Source organism: Dermacentor variabilis, chromosome 7 (assembly GCF_050947875.1).
Source record: "Dermacentor variabilis isolate Ectoservices chromosome 7, ASM5094787v1, whole genome shotgun sequence".
Taxonomy (NCBI): Eukaryota; Metazoa; Arthropoda; class Arachnida; order Ixodida; family Ixodidae; genus Dermacentor; species Dermacentor variabilis.
In genome coordinates, this window is record NC_134574.1 from 170,012,460 (window position 1) to 170,034,587 (window position 22,128).

A 22,128-nucleotide genomic window follows, 5' to 3' on the forward strand; every position below is an offset into this window, starting at 1 on the left:
AATGTACACTGGAAATCTGGTGCACTTATCTGGAAATTGTGATGCCTTGCATTTGTGATGTCTTGCAGCATTGTTATCCATAACGCACTAAAATGGTTTTTGCAAGACAGTGATTTACAGAAAGGTTGGGACAAAGGGGCCGAGCAGAGGAAGCCTCAGCCTAGAGCAACATTTTGACGAGGGACTTAAGTTTCAATAACTCATCTTCCATTTCAAACTGCACTGAGTGACAATAATTGCAGTAACACAGACACACCAGACAGGATGAGAAAGAACAATAATGAAGGAATACCAATTGGCCCAGTTCATCGCGTTACTCGGCTCTTATCTCTCTTGTTTTCTTTTTTTGGAAGTGTAATCTACAAAAGTACCTACGTGGCGCACATGTTGTTGCTGACATGTTTACACCAACAAATAAGTAAATTACAGTCCACTGCAATGTCACTGCTGCTGCTGCTCGTGTGTCTTGCTCTTGTGCTAAGGCATCTATACCATGCTATGGCTCTCTAACATGTATGAAACATTGAAACTGAACATCAGTGTGAATTATTAACTGTCAGGAAAATGAAAATGCTTTCTTTTTGATTAAATATATCGGGACAAAAAAGATTGCAGCACCAGTACTGTTAGCTTACTGCAACCAATCCTGCAACCTATCCCCACTATAGTAAAAAAGTAGGTTTCACCATGGCCTTCGAGATTTGCTCCGGCTGTCCCATTCACACGAAGAGAGTGATTTCAGTTGTGGTCGTAGCCGGTTTCTTCTCCACACTACGGCACTCACACTCGAGGACTTTTCATTATTCGAGAAGGCTTTCACATGCTCCAGTATTGTTGCTGCAGCTTGGATGAGATGAGAGAAACACGATTTTTCACAGCTGTACGATCCCTTACTCATTAGGAAATAATGGCTGAAAAGGTGCAAGGGGCAAAGTGCGTGCTGGTGGCTATTTATTTTCAAATGCATTAATATTTTGTGCACACACACTCCCACTACATTCATGTGGGTGTGTAGAAGTGGTATATCTCTGCAAGAGTTTGTCATGAGATGCGTAGGAGGTATGAAATGCCACTGACTAGCCCCTTTCATTGACCTTTTTAACTATGTATCTAGTATTTTCTTTGTTAGCAAAAAAACAAACCTAACTCGCAGGAATAAGTGTGCTAGAGGCACATATTCAAAGTGAATTGTCACTGAAAGTACAAACGCACAATGAATGTTTCAGCTAAGGCTCAACAAGCTTTAAGAAAAAGTTTCATCACAGATTAAACAAAATCCGTTTGTTCTGTTGCATGCATTTTTGTGCCATTGCCTGCTGCGTGCTGCAGTTTCAAGGCTGGATGGGGCGAGAAATTGTGTGCGAGGCATGAAGTTATAAATTATGCAATTATTTATTCATTTATTAGCATATTATAGTTCCCGCCCAATATCAGAATTATGAATTATCAGTATGATGGAAATGTTGCACAAAACACAAAAATATGTGTGTCTCATTCGCATGTCGGCTTTCAACACATTTATTTATTTTGGGGAAATATATTTGTTTATAAATACTTTACAGACCTTTAGGAAGGTATTGGGTAAGGAGAAAGTTATGGTTACATCTACATAAAACGGGTGTTACGTAAACAAAGCAAAAAAAGCATCAACTATCAACATATCAAAAGCTTTATTTACACAACATAATAGCATGTAATATGTGTGCGGCCAATACAAGAAGTACAATTAAAATGAAAGCTACAAACAGGAAAAAAAGTACGCACAGTAAGATACTAGTAAATATTACATGAATATCACCTCACTGCAGAGCAGGCATACAACGCGTTGTGGCAATAGCCATATCAGTTGCTGAATCGCCACAATGCAAAGCACAAGAAAAAAGTTGCAGTTTTGCCCAGAAGGTGAAGCATCAATTGCGATAGCAGATTAGTGGACAGCGATAGTAGTTCTATCAGCATACTAAATAAATTAACAAAGCATGGTGTCAGGCACGCACAAGCAAACATGAACACTTCTCACTCTATACCAGCGGAAACTCGCTGTCGAAATGCTGGAATGAGGAAGCACGGCAGCAGCAGCGAGCGCATTGATCTTCAAGCTGCGTCTCACATTAATGCGAACTAAGCCGCGAAAACAAAGCGTGTGGCGAACTCTGTCCCCATCACGTATGACTTTCAGGATACAGTGGCTCAGAGTAGAATGCGCCCCCCCTCCCTACCCTCCCCCTGGAGCTTGGCGCGCAATGAAAGATGGCGTGCTTCCTCCCCGCTTCCCTCCCTTGCATGCACTAGCCTGAACTGCGATTGCTGGCTCACCCTCGCAAGCCTTCACCGGCACACACAGCATACAGCGCATGGCAACAACTTTATCGCCCTTGGGCTTTATATGGAACCACACGGTGATGGTGACAGCAGAAGTGGACCTGGAGTTGCCATATAATTGATCTCGCAATAATAAATAAACAAAGAAACAAAGTAAGAAACTGCAACAACAATTGAACTCTTGTATCTATGATATCCAAGGATTCAGAGAGCACTACTGGCGTGTGAAACCACGCATGATTTGTTTTGGAAAAGAAATGATTAAACATAAGTATTACAAAAATCAACGAATAAGAATATAAAAAAGCACTGAAAAAAAACTAGGCACTGGAGAACTAGATGGTTGAAACATCAAAATGTTCGAGGCAGAGAGGAAGGATTGCCTGGAATATATCCTGTGAAAATCTCCAACTATCGTGCGTTCTTTTATTTATTTTCAATAAAGTTTTTACTCATTCACTTACTTCCATAACACATGAAATGAGACACAATGCACATGTTGAGATCTCGCACAATCTGCCTTCCACAGCCCTTAAAGAATAGAAGGGCTTTAGTATGATGATTATGATGATTTAATGGCATCCCCTTTGAAACGGGGCAGTGACAAATAGTCACCTGGCCTGCTTGATTGAATCAGGTAAACTATACATGTTTTTTATCTAGCGTTTTTATATACATCTCCTTAACCTTGTTTTTTTTTTTTCTTGCAAAATCTACCTTGTACCGCTAGATATGAGTGTGAGACATCCGGTTGTATCAATCTTTTCACTACTTTTTTTCCACCAATACTCTAAATGTCTCTTGCTTATCTCAACTGCAGACTGGTTGACGCATCCGTCCACTTTAAACCTGTTATTATAAATAATCATCATTATTATTGAATCTGTCATAAATAATCACCTATCTAACGCTGTGCCAGTAACATCAGGTGTTCCGCAAGGATTGGCTCTTGGCCCTATATTATTTTTAATACATATTAATGACTTACCTTCACATGTGTCCTGTAATATCCAAATGTTCGCCGATGATTGTGTCATTTATCGCACTGTATGTAACACCTGCAATCAAACAGCCCTGCAGAAAGACCTCGCCAACATACTAACATGGTGTGACGATTGGTTAATGAAACCTAATATACAAAAATGTAAAATTATGTCTTTCACTCGTAGCAGTAATCTCCTGGTATTTCCCTACCAAATTAGAAGCATGCCTCTCGAACTAGCAGAGTCCTATAAATACCTAGGTGTCACTGTATGCAATGATCTGTCTTGGCATAAACATATTTCTAACATCATATCATCTGCTAATAAAACACTAGGTTTTTTAAAACGTAATCTTCAGCAGGCACCTCAAAACGTAAAACTGCTTGCCTACAAGTCCCTTGTACGGGCAAAACTTGAATATGCATCTGCCATCTGGAGCCCGCACCAAACATATCTTATCACCTCACTTGAATCTGTTCAGAACCACACTACTAGGTTCATTCACTCACAATATTCATATGATGTCAGTATTTCCACACTTAAAACACAATCCGGACTAACACTACTATCTAATCGCCGACGCATTGCTAGCCTTGAGCTCTATCACAAGTTCTTTTTCAGTACCCTTCATCATGCGCCATACATCGTTCCTTCGGCACGCATCTCTCACCGCACCAGTCATCTGCAGCAAGTCGCACGCCCGCGTGCCAGAACCACTCATTTTTCCGCCTCGTTCATTCCTCGAGCAGCTAAAGACTGGAACGGCCTTCCTGCTGACATTGTTAGCATCAGTTGCCTGTCTTTATTCCTACAGCGTGTGATTGATCACTTTGAATATAACTAATGAAGTGTACCAAATGTGGAACTAATGTTAAACCTACCCCTTATGTAATACCCCCTCTGGGGGTCTTTAAGGACAATAAACTGAACTGAACTGAACTGAAGTGCTTATGGAAGGTTACGTTACCTACAGTTCTCAATCTATCACCATTACTATGCAGAGCATACATCGCGTGATAGCAATCATGTCTGTAAAGTATTACATCGCTACACGCTGCGGAAAGATTTGAAATTTCAATCCGAACGCCGTTTCCCTCTTCACTCGTGGCCACTGCGCTCCAAGCCGGACGGTGACACAATCGTGCTCCTGCGCCTACGTAATCGTGTCCGCAGTGTGACGTCACTCGTAATGACATGTGACTCCAAGAATTATTCAAGACAACATCTGTTATTTGTGCGATCTGTTGCTTGAATTGACGAATTGAAGTTTAGAGAAATAATAAAACACACAAATGGAATGTTTGCGTGTTCTTTGTTTTACTTCGCACCGAAGCAAGAGAGATGTACTTCCGCTTCATTTGCTTGTACCCACGGTCGTGTGGTCACATGCACAGGTACCATAACTATCCCATTTTCTACCACGTTCCAGCACGTAACCACGCTCTGCGATCAGCTTGTTCTGCCTCAGTATTCGTGTAGCACTGAAAAATAAGTGAAAGCGTCCCGCCTTCACTTTTTTTTTTTTTTTTTTTTTGCATGGTGACTGCTGTGACGTATGTTTCATGCGATCCTTGAGGTCTGGCATGGGAGAACGCAGCAGGGAAGGAATTTCGCTTGCGAAGGCTAGACGGGGCGAGTGTAGAGGGAGTCTCGCTATGTAGTGGAGCCTGCCTGCTGAAATCATGGGTTCGCAGCACTGAAATATTTCTATCTCGGCTATTAATGAGCCGACTTGAAAAATTCAGAACGCCCTTGAGGACATGTAACAACTTCCAGCGTGAAACCAAAATTTGCTGTGGGGCTTGGTGAGGTGCCCTAAAGCCTTAGTTCTTGCACGTTTAATTTTCTCTTGCATGCAAGCTTACTTGCCACCCTTTTCTTTTCTTGGTATTTGTTTCATATAAGGGGCACCTCTGCAGATAATTCCAACTTTTTGGCTTCTTGATGATGCCTATACATGCCCAGCTGCTTGTACTCTTCTATAGCTTGCTTTATTTCCTAAATTGTTCCACCACTTACATGGTTTCCTCTTAATTTCCAATCCAACAATTTTTATGCCGTGTCTGTCTTATTTCCTGCTGCATTATGTCCGCCAGTTCCTTATATTCCCAGACTGCTGCAGGAAAAACCACCATTTCCTTCTCTATGTTTTTCGTCATCTCTGTTATTTGCTATTCATTCATTTTTAAAAATTCTGATGCTATTGGTTTGTGTTATGTGTTGGTATCACTCTCAAACTTTAATGTTAAACATCTATGATCACTACCCAGGCTATTTTTTCCATGTTCGTCTATTAGCATTTGGTCTAGTTGTTCGTAGACGATCTCTGAGACTAAGGCGTAGTCTATACATGACTGCCTGTTTCCGAATTGCCACGTTACCTGTCCATGACACTTATTCTCCCTGTTAACTGCCATAAGGTTCTGTTCATCATGCAGATCCAACACTAGAGAACTGTTGTAATCATTATATCCATCTAAATCATCCATGTGTGCGTTCATATCTCCCACTAATATCAGCTGGCCCAATTTCTTTAACTCATTAATATCGCTTCTAATGCAATCAATCAATTCTTTATTTTTATATCTGCTATCACTACCTGTTCACAGGTTAGCTACTCCCAGCCACATCTTTCTGCCTTGCCATGTGGCGCTAATCTATAAATGCTCGTTAGATGTCTCTTTTACCATTTGACACTTCATACCTCGCCTAATAAGCATGCATACACCTCTGTCTTTCGTTGACCCAGTCATTCTGTTGCACCTTTCCCATACAAAATTGTCAATAACAGGTGGCTGCTCCAAATCTCACAGATGCATTTCGGTCAAGGCCATAGAGTTTCATATTATTGCGCTAATTGCTTCATCATTTATAGATAGATGGATGTTATGAGCATCCCCTTTGGAATGGGGTGGTGGGTTGTGCCACCCAGCTGTTGTTATTCTTTATCCTGATGTACTACCTATGCTAAAAAGGAAAAAAAAAATGACATGGTGAATTAATTCCTATAACCAAAGTTTCTGAACCTCTTTTGTGAGCTTTGTTTTTGTACACCTCTGTTGTTTGTTGTTCCCCTACTTTTCTTCCACGAATCTTCCAATCGCCTCTTACTAATTTCTATTGCGGATATGTTAACCTTCCCCCTTCTCTCGCTGAACGCAAGGGCTTCAAGGAGGCCAGTGATTCCTAAATCGTCCGCTGGGCAGATATGTTCACATTCTAATACAACATGCTCCATCGTTTCCCTATCTTCATCGCAGCAAGCATGTGCTTCTTCTTCCTTATATCTCGCTTTATAAGTGCGTGTTCTAAAGCATCCTGATCTTGCTTCGAAAAGTAATGAGCTTCCCTTTGAGTTATCATAAATTGTTTCTTTCCTGATTTCATTTTTTCCTCTTATGTAGTTACTCATGGCAGCTTTCTTTTCCATTGCCACCACCCATGAGATTATCTCAGCCTCTCTGACTTTCCGCTTGACTTTCTTTGTTGCTGTGTTGCTCCCCATACCACATACTTACTGGTAAGCCTCCTAGTTCCTTTCCTCTACTGTGAAGCAATGTTATTCCTGTACAAATACCTGAACACTCTCCCAGCCCATTTACTTCCTTCCATCTTCCTCAGTCGTTCTTCATAATTAATTTTACTGTGAACTTTCCTCACTTCAAAACTTGTCCAGCTCATATCACCCTGCAGAGCTTCGTCTGTAGTCTTCCTGTGAGCGCCCAATGCGGGGTGTCCCACTGACCTTTGGTTGCCGTCAAGTCCTCATTGTAGCCCTAATTTTGAGCAAACAGCCACATTTCCAAATGTAAGTCCTGGAACCATTGCACCTTTCCACATACCCCGGAGCATCTCGTACCTATTGCATCCCCATACACTTTTAAACAAAATTACACCTTTTGGGTCGTATCTTGCCACACAACAATAATTGTCATCTGTCTTGTCCACATTTCCTTTCTATAATGCTGCGAGCCCATTACTTCCAAGTCACGAACGGCATGCACATTATCAGTATGACAGAGCATTCTCGACAGGAAAGTAGCGAGCGCATCGTTTTCAAGAAAGGAAATGCAAGCAAGGCAGATGACGATTATTGTTGTGTGGCAAATATACACCCCAAAAGGTGTACATTTGTCTAAGAGTGTAGCGCTCTGTGTTTCATTATGGCCGCATTTCTATTCCCCTTTACTGTTATTGTTTTGTCCTGCGTTTCCATATATCTATTGCCTTCGTTTATCCATGTACCAAGGTGAGTGAGTGAGAAAACTTTATTTCGAATCAGAACGATTACCGTCTGGCGAGTTAGTGGGCTGGGACACCCACCGAGGTTACGGCCAATAGTTCTTGCCTCTCGGCGGCTTTCTTGGCCCACTGGACTGCCCAGAGTTGGTCTTCCAGGTTCGAGCTAAGCAGCACGGCTTGCCATCGTGCGCGGAGGCTGTCAATTGAAGCTGCGCTCGCATTGTCCCGTATTAGTTCCTGGCATTCCCATAGCATGTGTTCTAGCATGGCTCTGGTGCCACACACTTTGCATCTATCTGTTGTGTATATGTCTGGATAAATGGCATGCATTAGTATTGGGCTCTTGTATGATTTGGTTTGTAATTGTCACCACTGGACAGCTTGCGATCTAGTGAGTTGTGGATGGGGTGGTGGAAGAGTGCATCTTTGCATCTTGTAATGGTTGGTGATGTCGTTGAATCTGGTCCATTCTGTCTTCCATTACCATACATCGAAGGGTCCTGTCAAGGGGTCTACGTTCGTCGCAGCTCGGAAAGTCATTCCTCGAGCTACATTGTGTGCTGCCGTGTTAGGTTGTCCTCTCCCGTTGATTCGGTGGCGTGGGCTGGTATCCATAGGATTTGGACGCATCTGTCTTCCCTTGTTGGTTTGCCTTTTCTGAGTATGTTTAGCGCCTCAGCTGAGATCCGGCCATTCACGAAGTTGCATACTGCCGTCTGTGAATCGCTGATTATATATAGTATGCGCTGGTTTGTGCTATGGCTAACGCTATAGCCGCTTCCTCCGCCATTTCGATGCGTGTCGTGTTTATCGTAAAGCTTGTGCAGTATTGTCTGTTGTGGTTAAGTACTGCTGCGACAAAGCTGCATTTTATATACTTTTATGTGAGGTATTTCCTGGCCTTGTATCGTCACTGTCTGTTTGGTGTTTTTATTGAGTACTTTTCATTGAATATCATTTAGCCCTCAGTTAACAGCGCCATCCAGCACCTACCGGGCGTGTGTGCCGCATTATATTTTTTTTGCTGAAGAATGCGCCGAATCGGTTGGCAGGAGCAGAACTCCTGCCACGAGAGTTCTGTGGTGATAAGCGACATTTCTTTCTCATACATTTCTTGAGTAGGGTCACCGCAGCTAGACAACGCTAACTTCTGCTTTAACTGGCAAAATGCTATCCTATTATCCTCTGTGCAAAACCGGATCAGAAATCATCTAGCGGTTGAACTGAAAGAGTCAAGTACACATAGGAGCTGATGCGCTGGAGTTTTGAATGCACCACGGCGCAACCTGGCGGCGGTCAGCGAAGTTGGCCGAGTATGGAAAATACGTTGTCCCATAGAGTAACATGAGTCTTGCTCATTTTGTGCTTTGTTTTCAGTTTTGTGTGTAGTTCTCACACTCGAAAAGTGTTCAACACGTACATAGGGTGTTGTGTGCTACAGAATGCAGCACAGGTCATGAAGTGCGGGCACTCTTTTTGTCCGACAAACCATGCTGAAGGCGGGCAGACCCAGTGAGTATACGGCAGACAGTGCCAAGCAGCGAGCTGTCCCTAAGCATCATCACTGCCGTTATTGATGTGTGGTGAATTGTCATGAGGGTCGTGGGCCTGATATGCTGGAATTTTCAACACACTGTGCAATGACTTGGTCGCGAGAGACAAAACTGGCTGGGTAGTATACAAGTCGCAGCTCTCTGCAGTTACGCTGTCAGCGGGCTGCATACTGCTGGCCTCACTTGCTTTGTGTATGTGCTCAGGGTTCATTTCCTGTTTTATTTTTGTGTTCAGTTATCGGAAAAAGCACCTGTGTTCGCTGTGAGTAGCCTGTGGATCATCTCGTCAAGAGTGCTTAGCCATGAAAAATGTTAATTTAATTTTAGCTTCACCATGAAAAACGCAGTTGTCTCTATAGATGCATGCGGATGATTTCTTTTTATTAGAAAACTGTCATGCACAGAAATTTACACGATCGAAAGTAATTCTCATGGCGAAGTGGCCCACCTAATTAAGCAAAAGTTCATATAGAGCCATTGAAACTGTTTCAGAATGCGCTGCTCAGAGAATTAACAAGTGAAAGAAAATGAATAAACTGATGTGGCACAGTCAGTTGTGGCAATAAAATAGGGAACTGTACATAAAAAGTGGTGTTTAAACAGCCTTTCGCACATTATATGTTATTGTAAACAAATGAATGACAACAAACGAAACTATATTTGCTGCGGCTGCATCGTTCTTCCTCCTAAAAAAAAAAGGAGCTACCGCGCATCAGCCAATGCTAAGGATACAGACACTCAATCACAGTATTTACTGATTGCCATGTCTTGAAATGCGCTTTTGCAGCATATAAGCATGTGGCCGGCATGCATAAGCTGTGGCTGGCAGTCTCAGTGTCAACACATACCAAAGCCGCTTAAGCTGAGTCACAGTGTTAATGCCAGCAGATTATTATATTGGTTTCATTAGTTAGCTAATTCATTGTTATTGGGCCATGCTTCTGAGTTGGTGCACATGCTTAAGCAAATTGACACATATTGCAGCAGTCTGCCGTTGCGTGACATTGTGCTACTTGAGCAGCACACGCATTGAAAGCGGCCGCGCACCAAAACAGCGTCTGCGCCTTCTCGTGCGCAGTGCATGCATTTGGCTCAGCGTTTTGCTTCCTTGGCGACGGAAGGCGTGTTACAATGCTTCGCATGCACGAAATTCTCAAAAATTCCTACCGCAGCACAGCTGAGACAAGCAGATAGACCACGACGCCATGCATTCAAAAGCAGGGCATCGCATTTTGTACTACCCGAAATCTATAGGCTCTGCATAGAGGGCTCTGTTGACCGGCGTTTCCGCAGCGCCACCAAGCATCCCGTCAGGCCCGATTACTTTTATCACACAAAATCGTTAGCCATTAGCGGCGAGCTTGCTCTCTATGGACCATTTCGCACAGTTGGACCAAAAGTGATCTATCAGGGCAATATACAGGGTCCTGCATATTCGCTTAAAGGGCAACTCTGGCGGTTTTTCATATTAGGAAATAGTCATTTTCAAATGACATTGACAGTCCTGTCACTGGTGGGTGGCTGCTTTGTTTAGCGGCCGACAGCTGGCGGCAGAAGTTTATGCTTGCGCCGTCGCGGCAAAAGCTCACAGTGCCATAGGCGAAGGTAAATTTGTACTTTTTTTTCTTAAAAACCAGGTAATTAACTGTGACAAGTATATTCACTCTAAAAAAAGTTTGCATCCTTTGGGGTGTATATCTGCCACACAACGATAATCGTCATCTGCCCTGATGCGTTTCCTTTCTTTAACGCAGTAACGTTTAAAAGTAACGAACGGCATGCGCGTTATCAGCCTGATAGCATTTCCTGTCGGCAATGCTACACTCTTAAAACGGTTGCACCCTTTGGGGTGTATATTTGTCCCACAAAATTATCGTCATCTGCCTTGCTTGCGTTTCCTTTCTTGAAAACTCGGCGCTCGCTACTTTCCTGTCGAGAATGCTGCGTCACACTGATAACGCGGCGCCGTTCGTGACTGGGAAGTACCGGGCTCGCCGCGTTAGAGAAAGGAAACGCGGGCAAGACGGATGACGATTATCGTTGTGGGACAAGATAAACCCCAAAGGGTGTACATTTTTCTAAGAGTGAGTGTACTGCACTCCATGACAAGAAGTTTACACCCTTTGGGGCTTATCTTGTCCCACAACACTCATAAAACGGTTGCACCCTTTGGGGTGTATATTTGTCCCACAACGATAATCGTCATCTGCCTTGCTTGCGTTTCCGCTCTTGAAAGCTCGGCGCTTTCTACTTTCCTGTCGAGAATGCTGTCTCAGGCTGATAAAGCGCAAGCCGTTCGTGACTAGGAAGTGCCGGGCTCGCAAGAAAAGTAATGCGGGCAAGACAGATGACGATTATCGTTTGGGAAGAAAATACAACCCAAAGAGTGGAAACTTTTTTTAGAGTGTACTCTCGAACTATATGCTGTGTATCAGATAAAATTCCGCAGCGTGGCAATGCCGGCATCATCAACATCGATAATCCATCAGCAACAAAGGGCCGCAGGGCGTCGCGGCGATCAAATCAAAATGGCCACGTGCGACCGGTGAGTAACTTTTGCTCCTTTTGTAACAAGAATTTTTGCGTAAATGTCGATCAAATGGTGAGTATCTTGCACTGGGTCCCTTACAAACAAACTTTCGCGTTAGCTGTGCTTCTCCAACTTTATTTGAATAGTCATATGTGAGCTACTTAACCTGGAAGCTACGATTCCCTACCGGCAACGATATACACGTTATCATAACGCCACCACCTGACATTAGCTCCCTCTGCTTCGAGGTCCACACGCCCGTCACACGTCTAACCCGCGTATTCTTCAATGCATTAGTTGCGTCTCCCGAAGTATTGGCAGAACTAGGATTGAGTAATTTTTACGAGGGCCTACCCAGAGCTCTCGTCTGTTTGGCGTCACCGGTGCTATATGTTTTACCTCTTCACTAGGGCGAGAGCTATGCTCAGGCTAGTGGTGCTCTTCGCCGTGCTGGGGCATGTCTCACTGGTCGACAGGTCGAACTTCAAGTCGTGCAATGACAGCGGTTTCTGCAAGTAAGTGTGTCGCAACTTTTACCCGTTCCTTCCTTGCTACTACGTGAAACGCCTCCCTCCTAGTCACAACCGGTTAGACAGTACCTACGGTAGTTTCTGAAATTTAGTCTCCTCTCTGAAGGTTGAAATCCAGTGCCGACTGGCGTTACGTACGAATTATCGAATTGGCTCCTGACCCGTGCCGTCAGTGTGATTACGGGCAACGTAAGATGCTGTACCGGCTCGTGCGCAACTCAGCCGGCCTATCTGCGGTTACTGCTACGCGATAAGGAGCGACGCGCCTTCGTCGAATGCTTGCTTCTGCCTTGAACAGTTAAAGTTTATAGCAGGTGCGTAAGGGTTGCAACAGACGTTGCCCGGTGCCGTATTGACCAAACGGCCTTTGAAGAAGTCCTATAAAATCTAAAAGGACACTGTGAATGAATATGCTAATTAAAAAGAAATTGTGATAAAGAACATGAAATATTCAGAAGCATGTATTTGTGGCATGTCCTAGCAAAAAAAGAAAATGCTTCATTATTAAAAAAAAAAAAAACTAGGTTGACCATTTGTTGAGGTCTTGCCACTTATTGCTTTGCTAAGGCCTCGCCCAGAATCTTGGCAGTTTTATAGTTAGTAATCGTGCATAACTTGCAGCCACAAATACTCGACTGGTGGCACTTGTCATTTGGAGCATATGCGTGAAACATGTGCTTTACAAGCAAAGCCTTTCCTGAACCACTCGTTGCTGGCACCATCGAATTCTTGTGTGAAGTTTCGGCAGTTTGTGTACAGGCAGGGACAAAATAATATGGGATCTGTGAACACATGCCAAACTGCATTTTTGTGCCCTTTACCGAAGTGAGTACCTTCTGTCAGGACATGGCGATGTCCATGTGCATCCTTTCATGCTTGTGTGCTTGCGCATACGTACACTTTCTGCCAGCCTCCTGTTGGAATCAAGATGATTGCAGGAGCTGTATTTATTGGCCAGCAGAGTTTGCAGTGCATTATGACACATGATGGTTGCAACAGACATAGCTCTCTTAGTGTAATTTTCGGCAATGATCGCAATTCCGATAGCAAGCTGGCAGAAAGTGGGCATATGGGCAATCACACGAGCATAAAAAGACACGCATGTGCAGTGTTGTGTCTTGACAGAAGACTCTTGCTTTGTTAATAGGCACAAGAATGCAGTTTGGCATCTGCTCACGGTTCTGTATTATTTTGTCCCCGCCTGTACACCTAGTTCCTTAGTCATTTATGAAATGCTGATTTATAGTTGTCACACAGGCACAATAAATTACATTTACTGCTTAATGCCTTAAATTTTAATGCCATTCCTGTGCTGCCGCACAGGCATACTTAATGGCATTAAAACTTAATGCCACTTGTGGCATAGTGCATTCTCCCAACTCATTCGGCAGTCAAAATGCGTACTCTCACTCCCAAGTTAGCAGCTATGACTGCATAAGATACATCTCTTTAACTATTTAGTGGCATTTTTTTGCCTGTTACATGCAGTAACATTTCTTTGATATTACTGTCAGCAAACAACATTACTGCATTCACTGTAGCTATCATCGCGACATTTAGTGAAAGTATAAAAGCGCATGTAGCCACTACTTCAGAATTAATGGCAATAATAAATTGAAAGACGTAGACTCATAATGGCATTAACATCGTTCATGTGGCCCGGGTATTAGGATTTTTGTGTGACATACATGACAGTGTTTCATGTTGCCTGTGCTACAACTGTGCAGGAGTGTAAAATTATACTGATGTGTATATCATATCTTTATATAACCTGTCTCTAGGAAAATTTGTTTTGGTTCTTTAGTAGTAGTAGTAGTAGTAGTAGTAGTAGTAGTAGTTTATTGTATATGTAAGGACAAAAAGGGGGAAGGAAAGGAAGAGTCCTGGGCATTGCAACTGTCACATTTTCCAATGGACACCTAGACTTATCTATTCTCTTACCATGTATCTGTCCCACAGCCATGGTACAGGTGCACATTAAGTCAATAGTTAAGGGAGAGCAAGGTTACAAGATATGTAAAGACAATAAGAGGAAAAAGAAAGTGACGTAACTATAGGCACTGAAAAAGTAAAAGAACAAATCCTATTTTGAAAGCTTGAAACTGGCATCTTGTGTTTGCATGCAGCACAAAAACATGTTACGTTGGCTAAACTGCAGTCTCGAAAACTAGTGATGACCTGTGTGATGTGCGATTATAAAGAAGTTGTAAACACTTTGTTGCAGACGTAACCGCAACATGAAGCCTGGTGAGTCCCCATACAATGTCCAGTTGTCCACCGTCAAGTCCACGTCACCAAGTCATGTGGAGGCAGATGTCATCAACTTGAACACCGGAGTGGTGCTGCGACTGGAGCTGATTGCACTCGAAGAAGGCATCCTCCGTATGCGGCTCAATGAAAAAGAATCGGCTGTTGCACGTTTTGAGCCAAAGGAGGCACTTCTTGAGAGCATTCAGGAGTCTGAGTAATTATACTTTAAATGCATTTGTTAGATATTGAATGTTCTGAGAGATTAGAGAGCTGGGCTAATTGGTATAGATTCATTGTAAGGGAGCACAAACAGACACAGAATCTACCTAAACAACATAGGTGCCTGTGGTGCTTAGGTGCTCTGTGTCCATTTGTTGGCGCTCCTTTACAGTGGTTTTAAGAGATGCGTTATTGAGGAAGTTGTTGCTCATTTTCAATATGTTTTCAAATGACAAGCAAGTTTGTTCCTTTAGCCCTTGAGAATGCTTGGAGGGAGAGTGGAAGATATGGCAGGGGTAGCTTGCAGTGGCTGTAATGATATAGCAATACAGACTTCAGTAGTGTTATGCACGTACTTGCCAATATTTACGGTAATACCGTAAAAATGCCAGGTTATTAGCGCTCTTTTGCAATTGTCATATTGACACAAATATTTTCCAATTTATTATTTGTTACAGTTCAGGAAAAAACATTTCAAGAATGAAAAATACAATCACTGAGTGATATTTATGGCCTGTTTTTTTTTTTTGTTTTTTTTTGTTTGACCCTTCGATTATATGGACCAACCCATAGAACCAATGTATGACAACTACTGAATCGTTGACAGCCACTGTGTTAATATTTCATTAATAAACTTTGTCTTCATTTCTACTTATATGCAGCAGCGATTGTTGTTGCTGTGACTATAGTGCAGACTATCATTTCACAGCATGCCTACAGAACAAAGTCCGTGAACCTGTAATAAACAGTGAACATACCAATCAAACAATTTTTTGTATTTTTCACCAAACTTTTGTATTTTTTTTACTTCCAATGTAGTGTTTTATGAATCCTAAGACCTCTAAACATCATCATGCATGTTTTTCAGTTCTGATGCCGAACGTGCATAGTATGTCTGTAGGCTGCCTGCGTGAGCCGCATTTCAGTAGGGGCTAAATACAAGAACACCCGTGTACCATGCATTGGGTGGACCTTAAAGGGACACTAAAGGTTACCAGAAACTCCAGTTAAAGTGGTAGAGCAATGTTCTAGAACGTCTAAGGCGTCAATATAATCGCGAACAGAGCTTTAGTAACCGAGAAATTGAGGTAAATGCATGACACGATTTGAGACCCCCCAGCGACATTCCGGTACTAGCCCGATGACGAAAGGTCTCCTCATAATTTGTGTTACTAATACTCAACTACTCGTATTAAAAATATCATTTCATTCGATTATAAGCCGGAAAAAATGCTACTTGTCTACGTCTATTCGATTCTAGGAAAAAATAACATTTTGACGTTACCCTTCAGTAATATGGGTGTTCGAAAGGTTTCGTTTTCGCTCGACTCTGCGCCGCGCACGCTTTGGAGTTTCAGTAGTTTCGTTATCGCGTCGTGCTGTGAGGGTTCTGCTCGCGAAACTTTCATTTGGAACAAGCAGCGAGAATGCCACGTCCATGTGATGTCGTGGGAAGCCCTCGTTGCTTTCCCGCTCCGGAGAGCCGGTGTCGAGGCCGCCGTCGTAGTACGCAACGACGCCGGCAGTGCGAGCCCTCAGAAGCAGGTCGCGCTCGTCGGTGCTCAAATCGCTGAAGTTGAGCCCACCATCGCGAGCCAATCTGTCGGTGTCAGGGTCCATTGCGACGAGCGTCGAAGTTAGCGTCATAGAATGAAGTACCAGCTTATGGGCGTCTTGCGCTGGAGTGTGAGGTATAGTAGCGGCGCCTGGTGGCGGTGCGGGAAACGACATCTGGGTCGTGCCAGCTTGGGTCGTATTGAGCCCTGGCTGTGGCGAAGCACGTTTCTAGGCCGAGTTTTGCGTCGATTCGCACATTTTTATGCCCTGTTGCGAGTGCGAAAAGGCTCGTCGCTTCTCATAGACCACGCCGACCACGCTGCGAGCTCGCTGCAGCCTATAGTTTAACGAAAACGGACTCTCCGTGTGCCGTGGGACGTAACGTGGGACGTAATTCGTTTCTCCTTCCGCTAGCCACCATACTCCCGCTTTCGCTCTGCTGTCGGCTCTGTCTTGGCTCTGTTTCTGGCCGCGCGTTCGCGTTTTGCGCAGAAAAGCCGTAGCGCCGTCTGCGGACGCCGTTCTACTCACCGATGGCGCAACGTCACTATGAGACCATGATGTCAGTTCTCCTCGATCGGAGGGCGGGCGATTTGAACTGCGCTAGAGGTACGCGGACGCTTCAGAACGCATTTTCTCTTAAAATAAGTCTCTCCTTGGCACGAAACAAGCGTTTCGAGGTTTCTGGGATGGTATTTCAACAGTCCACGTTGACTTAATAGTAACCTTTAGTGTCCCTTTAATGAACCCCAGGTGCTTCAGATTAATTCGGAGTCCCGCACTATGGTGTGCCTCATAATCTTACTGTGATTTTGGCGTGTAATACCCACAATTTAATTTAATTAATTCAGTATGTGCCACTGGGAACGTGCCTGTTCTTGGCCAGTACTTCAGCATGTCCCACTCAGACACAAGAGGCACAGAATCCCTAAATGTTGCTTGATACGTGTCATACTTTTCTGTGCATACACCTGTCGCCACCATTCTTCCCTCAACAAGGATCGTTCGTCCTTGTGGTATCGCTGCATGTACATCTCGTACCGTGCATGCCGCTGAATTTGTGTAGCGCATAGCTTGTGAACTATGCAGTGCATAAACATAAAAATTGCATGACAATAAAGCTGTGACCTTTGTGGTGAAGAACCAAAAATGTTCCATGATATTACACGTTACATAGGATAAAAGTAAACAAAATTGTATACATCACCATTAGTTGTAAAGCATTTGATTATAGCTAGTTTACTAAGGCATTGCTTCACATAGATTCCAATATGCGTGTTGGATCTCCATAATATTTACTCTATCAGAGAGAGACTCTATGAATACATGCTATTATGACTGTGTGTGTGACGTGCCTCTTTTGGCTTTCTTATTACAGTAGTACTTGTAAATTAACAAATTACCTCTCATCTTGCACTACACCTGCTGTAGCCTCCATCTTGAGAGCAAGGACGACAGCTCCTTCGCGGTGACTTTTGGGAAGCATCGTGCGGTTGTGCGCGCCACTCCGCTGGTGGTCGAGGTCTACTCCAACGGTCAGCTCGTCCTGGTGGCCAATGCTCGAGGACTCCTGCGCTTTGAACACTACCGGCCACGAGGAGCCGCGTAAGCCCGCCATCCTTGTTTATTGTACTTGCTTTGGTTCCGTGCTAGTGCTGCAAAGTTTGACTTTGCAAAGCTATTGCTGTAGCACCATGGGATGGCATTGGCAGTTTTGAGCTATTTATGCTTCTTCCTATCATTCAGCACTGCTACCCATGAAACTTTTGAGCAAATTGTTGTATTTTTGTGACTAGCAGAGTTAAAGTGACATAATGTATTAGTAAGCTACCCATCTAGGATACCAAAAGAAAGCCACTCTTAATGTGAGTGAAGGCCTCATAAGCTAGACAAGACATAAACAAAGGGTACTTGGTGATGTCACTTTGAAGTTCCTGCACTAGCTCATCAAGGTACTGAAGTACTATAGCGCCAAACAGACGACACAAGAAGAGACACGGACGAGCGCTCAAAAAGTTCTGCTCATCATGGTGTCATGGATTTTGATGGCATCTGCCTGGGCATAGTCGGATTGCGTTGTATTCTAAAAGAACCAGAGGCTGAACTTGGCAAGTTTCAACAACTTTTACTGAGCCACAATGGCTCAGATATAAAAAAGTAGTATATTACGGAATCCCTGACATCACACTGACTGACCGGCACTGGTATTTTGGTGCAAAATTAAGAAAATGGAATTTTTACTTTTATTTACTTTTTTAAAAATAGATCTGTTACCATGAAATGAACAAATAGTTTTGACAGAATACTTTGTCAGTCTAGAGTGATTGTTCCTCTTTTGGGTCCCTTGTGATCCTAGCCATAGACATCTTTGCTGCAAGAATGCTGACAAACATCAGAGAACCCTAAATAATTACTGTGATACTTACTGGTATGAATCCATTTTCATACTCTGATGGAGGATGTGTCCTGACTCCTGACATCATGATGCATTGACTTGGTCCGTTTCAGCCATCACTGTAGCTCCCACACACAGGCACAGCCAGAAGAAATGAGCGCAGCGCTCTAGCTAATTTTTTTAAGAACATCTGCAGACCTAGCCTTATGGCTATGCAATTTTGGCACATTTCTTCCTGTGTTGGGACGCCAACAACATTGTTAATGATGCAAGGCGCAACATTTCAAGAGCAAATTTAATATCAAATTAAAATACCTTAAAAGGCCCTGAACTACTGCCTCAGGCTTGGTGAAATAAAATTGTCCGCAGGTAGCATATGGTGCTGTGAACATCTCGGCCAAGTTTTGCTGTCATACGCGGTGCGTGGAGCTCGCAAGCAGATCACGACGTCACGTTTCTCTCAAACGCTCTTTTCTGCAAAAGGCCCGGTCCTCACACTCTTCTGGACGCTTTATTTCGTCATTGGACGCTTTATTTTGTCATTCCCATAGACTGCTGCTATTGACCGATAGATGACATCAAGCTGCGGTCGGCTACACGGCGTAGATATCGCGGCCACACAGCGGGGTGCCGCCACAAAATCCACTGGCTAAGCGTACTGTGGCTCGCTGAGAACAACCACATCTATCTATTTATTTATTTATTTATTTATTCCAATTACCTGCATCCCCTGAAAGCATTATTGCAGAGAGGGTCAGGATACATAACTAAGCAAAAAGCGAGTAAAAAAAACTACAAGGCATGACAAGCAAGTACTAAATGAAGACAACTGCACTCGTTTATACATCTGATAACAAGGTCCGAAACATTGGCTCAGATCGGCACTAGACAATTTGTTTGCCCAGCCGGTTCCATTCACGAATTGTAACTGGAAAAAATTTGCTTTGATAAGTGTTAGTTTTACATTTCTCTCATTTTCCATCCATGATCAAGTCTATTCGACCTGAAATGCGGTGGAAGCAAAAAATATGTCTATTTTTATTTTACCGTGATAAATTTTATACAACATTTTGAACTGAAAGTTCCTTTAGCGAATACATAAAAGCTCCCATCCCAACGTTAGTACACTACTACAGAAGTTATAATCTCTTGATACAAATCAAGTGGCACAGTTTTGTACACGTTCAAGCATGTTAGTTAAATGTAAAGTTTGCGGTCTCTAAACAACACAAGTATACTACAATATAGGCCGAACATAAGTTAAATATAAAAGCTCTTCAACTTTTAGTGGTGCCGTTCTAAAATTTCGTCTTAAAAACTTCAGCATTCCACAAGCTTTAGACGAAACGTGCTCAACATGATTATTCCACTTGTGGTTGGAGGAAAAGTGAATGCCAAGGTTTTTGTGATCAGATGATACTCTTGATAATTGGAAGAATCTAATTCATGTTCGGCTACGTGTGAAGGAGATAATCTGACACTTTGTTGAATTTAAGTACATTTTCCACTTCAGGCACCATTGTTGGATCTGGTCCAAGTTGCTCTGCAAATGAAATGAATCTGAATAATTGTTTATAGTCCAGCAGACAACCACAGTCATCTGCATATAAATATATTTTACAAGTCACATCTTTCACAATGTCAGTAATATACACTAGAAAGGGCATTAGAAACAGCACTAGAAACAGTGTTTGGCTTATGTTTAGCACATCTTAGGCAGCAAAGGTGGAAGTCGTGGTGGCTACGTTAACATCCAAAATGAAATTTGAACTGTGTATCATGGTGACGTTTAGAAGGCGGAACACTGTGGGCATGCCCCACAGCGTCCTAGCCTTCGCCGTGCAAGACATTGAAGAAAGAATGGGAGCACAGCGGAGGCCGTGTTTGATTGCCAATAACTCCACTTCTGTTTGTGAAATGGCCTATTTCACTATTAGCACATATCTCGGGCAGGGATAGTGCGAGCGACAGCTGGTTGAGCGCTCCATAAACAAAGCCTGCCACTCGGTGCACTAGCAGATCGGCATTGTAGGAAAACTCGGGGCTTGCGCGCTGAACAGCTTGTTGTTTCATTTTCTATGGGTACGACGCTCTGTTACCGAAGTTTTATCGTTCGTTTGTGTTTGTTTTATCGGAACAGTGGTCTCGCATTTCGGCAAGTACACTCAGTGACGTGTTGCTTCTGAGATCATGCTCAGGGCCTTGACTCAAGGCAGTGAGTATGATTTCAGAATTCATAATTCACTTATTGAGAAAAATAAATACAATGTTTTTATCGTTACACTGCATCACAAATATTTTTTTGTGCAAACAAAGACCATTATAAACCGTTACAGATATATTTTTTTTCGTTTCGGAGCAGAACCGGAACGGAACCCTTTTCAGTGGAACAAAACCAAAACAAGAACGAAAAACATTTCATTCCAATGCCCTGATTGCAGGTACGCTATACATGCTTTTCGTTCTAGCAAACTTCTCTATCTACCTTGTACTGCTACCTATGCATGTAATGGATCCAGTCGTATCAATCTCTTCCCTGTCTTTTGCCACCAATACTATAAACATCTCTTGCTTATCTCAACTGCTGGCCACTTGATAGTTTCGTCCATTTTAAATACAAATGCTTCTGATAGGTGTACATTACCTATGGGTCTCACTGGATGAATCCCTTCACATTCCATTTGGATGTGCTGAGTGGTTTCTTCTGGATTTTTTCTGGAGCATACGTATGCCTCACCTTGTTGCGAATATTTGCTGCGGTATGGTATTCTCCTTAGAAAACCAGCTCAGGCCTAAAATATCAACGCCCTTTGTTTTACTCATGGTCTTTTTGTTTCGATTCCTTGCATCCAATTCACTATCTTTGTTTCTTTCACTTTCTTTTTGAGGATACCTGGTTGTCTATGTACACTTTCAGTTTTCCTGTACTTGGTTGCCAACTTTTCTGACCTCTTCTTCCATTCTATGTCCACGCTTTTCAGGTACAGACACTTGTGCACTTTAGCCACCCATTTATTTTCATCCATGTTCCCGAGTCTTTCTTCCATGTTCCCGAGTCTTTCTTCAAAACTAATTTTGCTCTGCGCGTCTCTAACTTCAAAAGGGGCCCAACCCATGTCGCTCTGCACTGTGTCGTTTATGGTCTTACCATTAGCTCCCAAAGCCATCTGGCCTACCGATCTTCGATTAACTTCCAACCTGGCCCAGGTATCCAACTTTAAGCAGAGAATAGCATTTGCAAACATTAGCACTGGCACCATTACACATTCCCAGATTCCACTCACCAGTTCATATTTATTGCGGCCCGAAAGTGCTCCATTTCATTATTGCTGCGTTCTACTTCCCCTTTATTTTCCGATTATCTTGTTGCATGCTTCAGTAAGTCTTTCTTTTGTTTATGCATACGCTGAAGTATTTATGTTGCTTGACCATGGGCATAACTTGCTGTTGAATTGACACCACATACTAATTACTCACCTCTTCATTAAAGGGACACTAAAGCGAAACAATAAATCAGTTTAGACTAATGAAGCATTATTTGATAACC

At 43.0% G+C, this 22,128-nt stretch overlaps 1 protein-coding gene across 8 annotated transcripts in view; it reads left to right on the forward strand.

Annotated features, from left to right (window-relative positions):
* The first annotated feature begins 11,565 nt into the window (after positions 1–11,565).
* The window catches only part of GCS2alpha (glucosidase 2 subunit alpha), a 125,767-nt gene continuing 115,204 nt past the window's right edge, over positions 11,566–22,128 (forward strand). For 4 of the 8 annotated variants that reach the window (XM_075700267.1, XM_075700272.1, XM_075700270.1 and 1 more), the window contains exons 1-4: positions 11,567–11,645; positions 12,041–12,145; positions 14,385–14,624; positions 17,618–17,791. In XM_075700267.1, the coding sequence (XP_075556382.1) occupies positions 11,629–11,645; positions 12,041–12,145; positions 14,385–14,624; positions 17,618–17,791 (536 nt within the window). In that variant the 5' untranslated portion in view covers positions 11,567–11,628. Of the gene's footprint in view, positions 11,646–11,673; positions 11,703–12,040; positions 12,146–14,384; positions 14,625–17,617; positions 17,792–22,128 lie in introns of those variants that run through there. The other 4 variants (XM_075700265.1, XM_075700268.1, XM_075700273.1 and 1 more) reach the window with 3 other exon arrangements.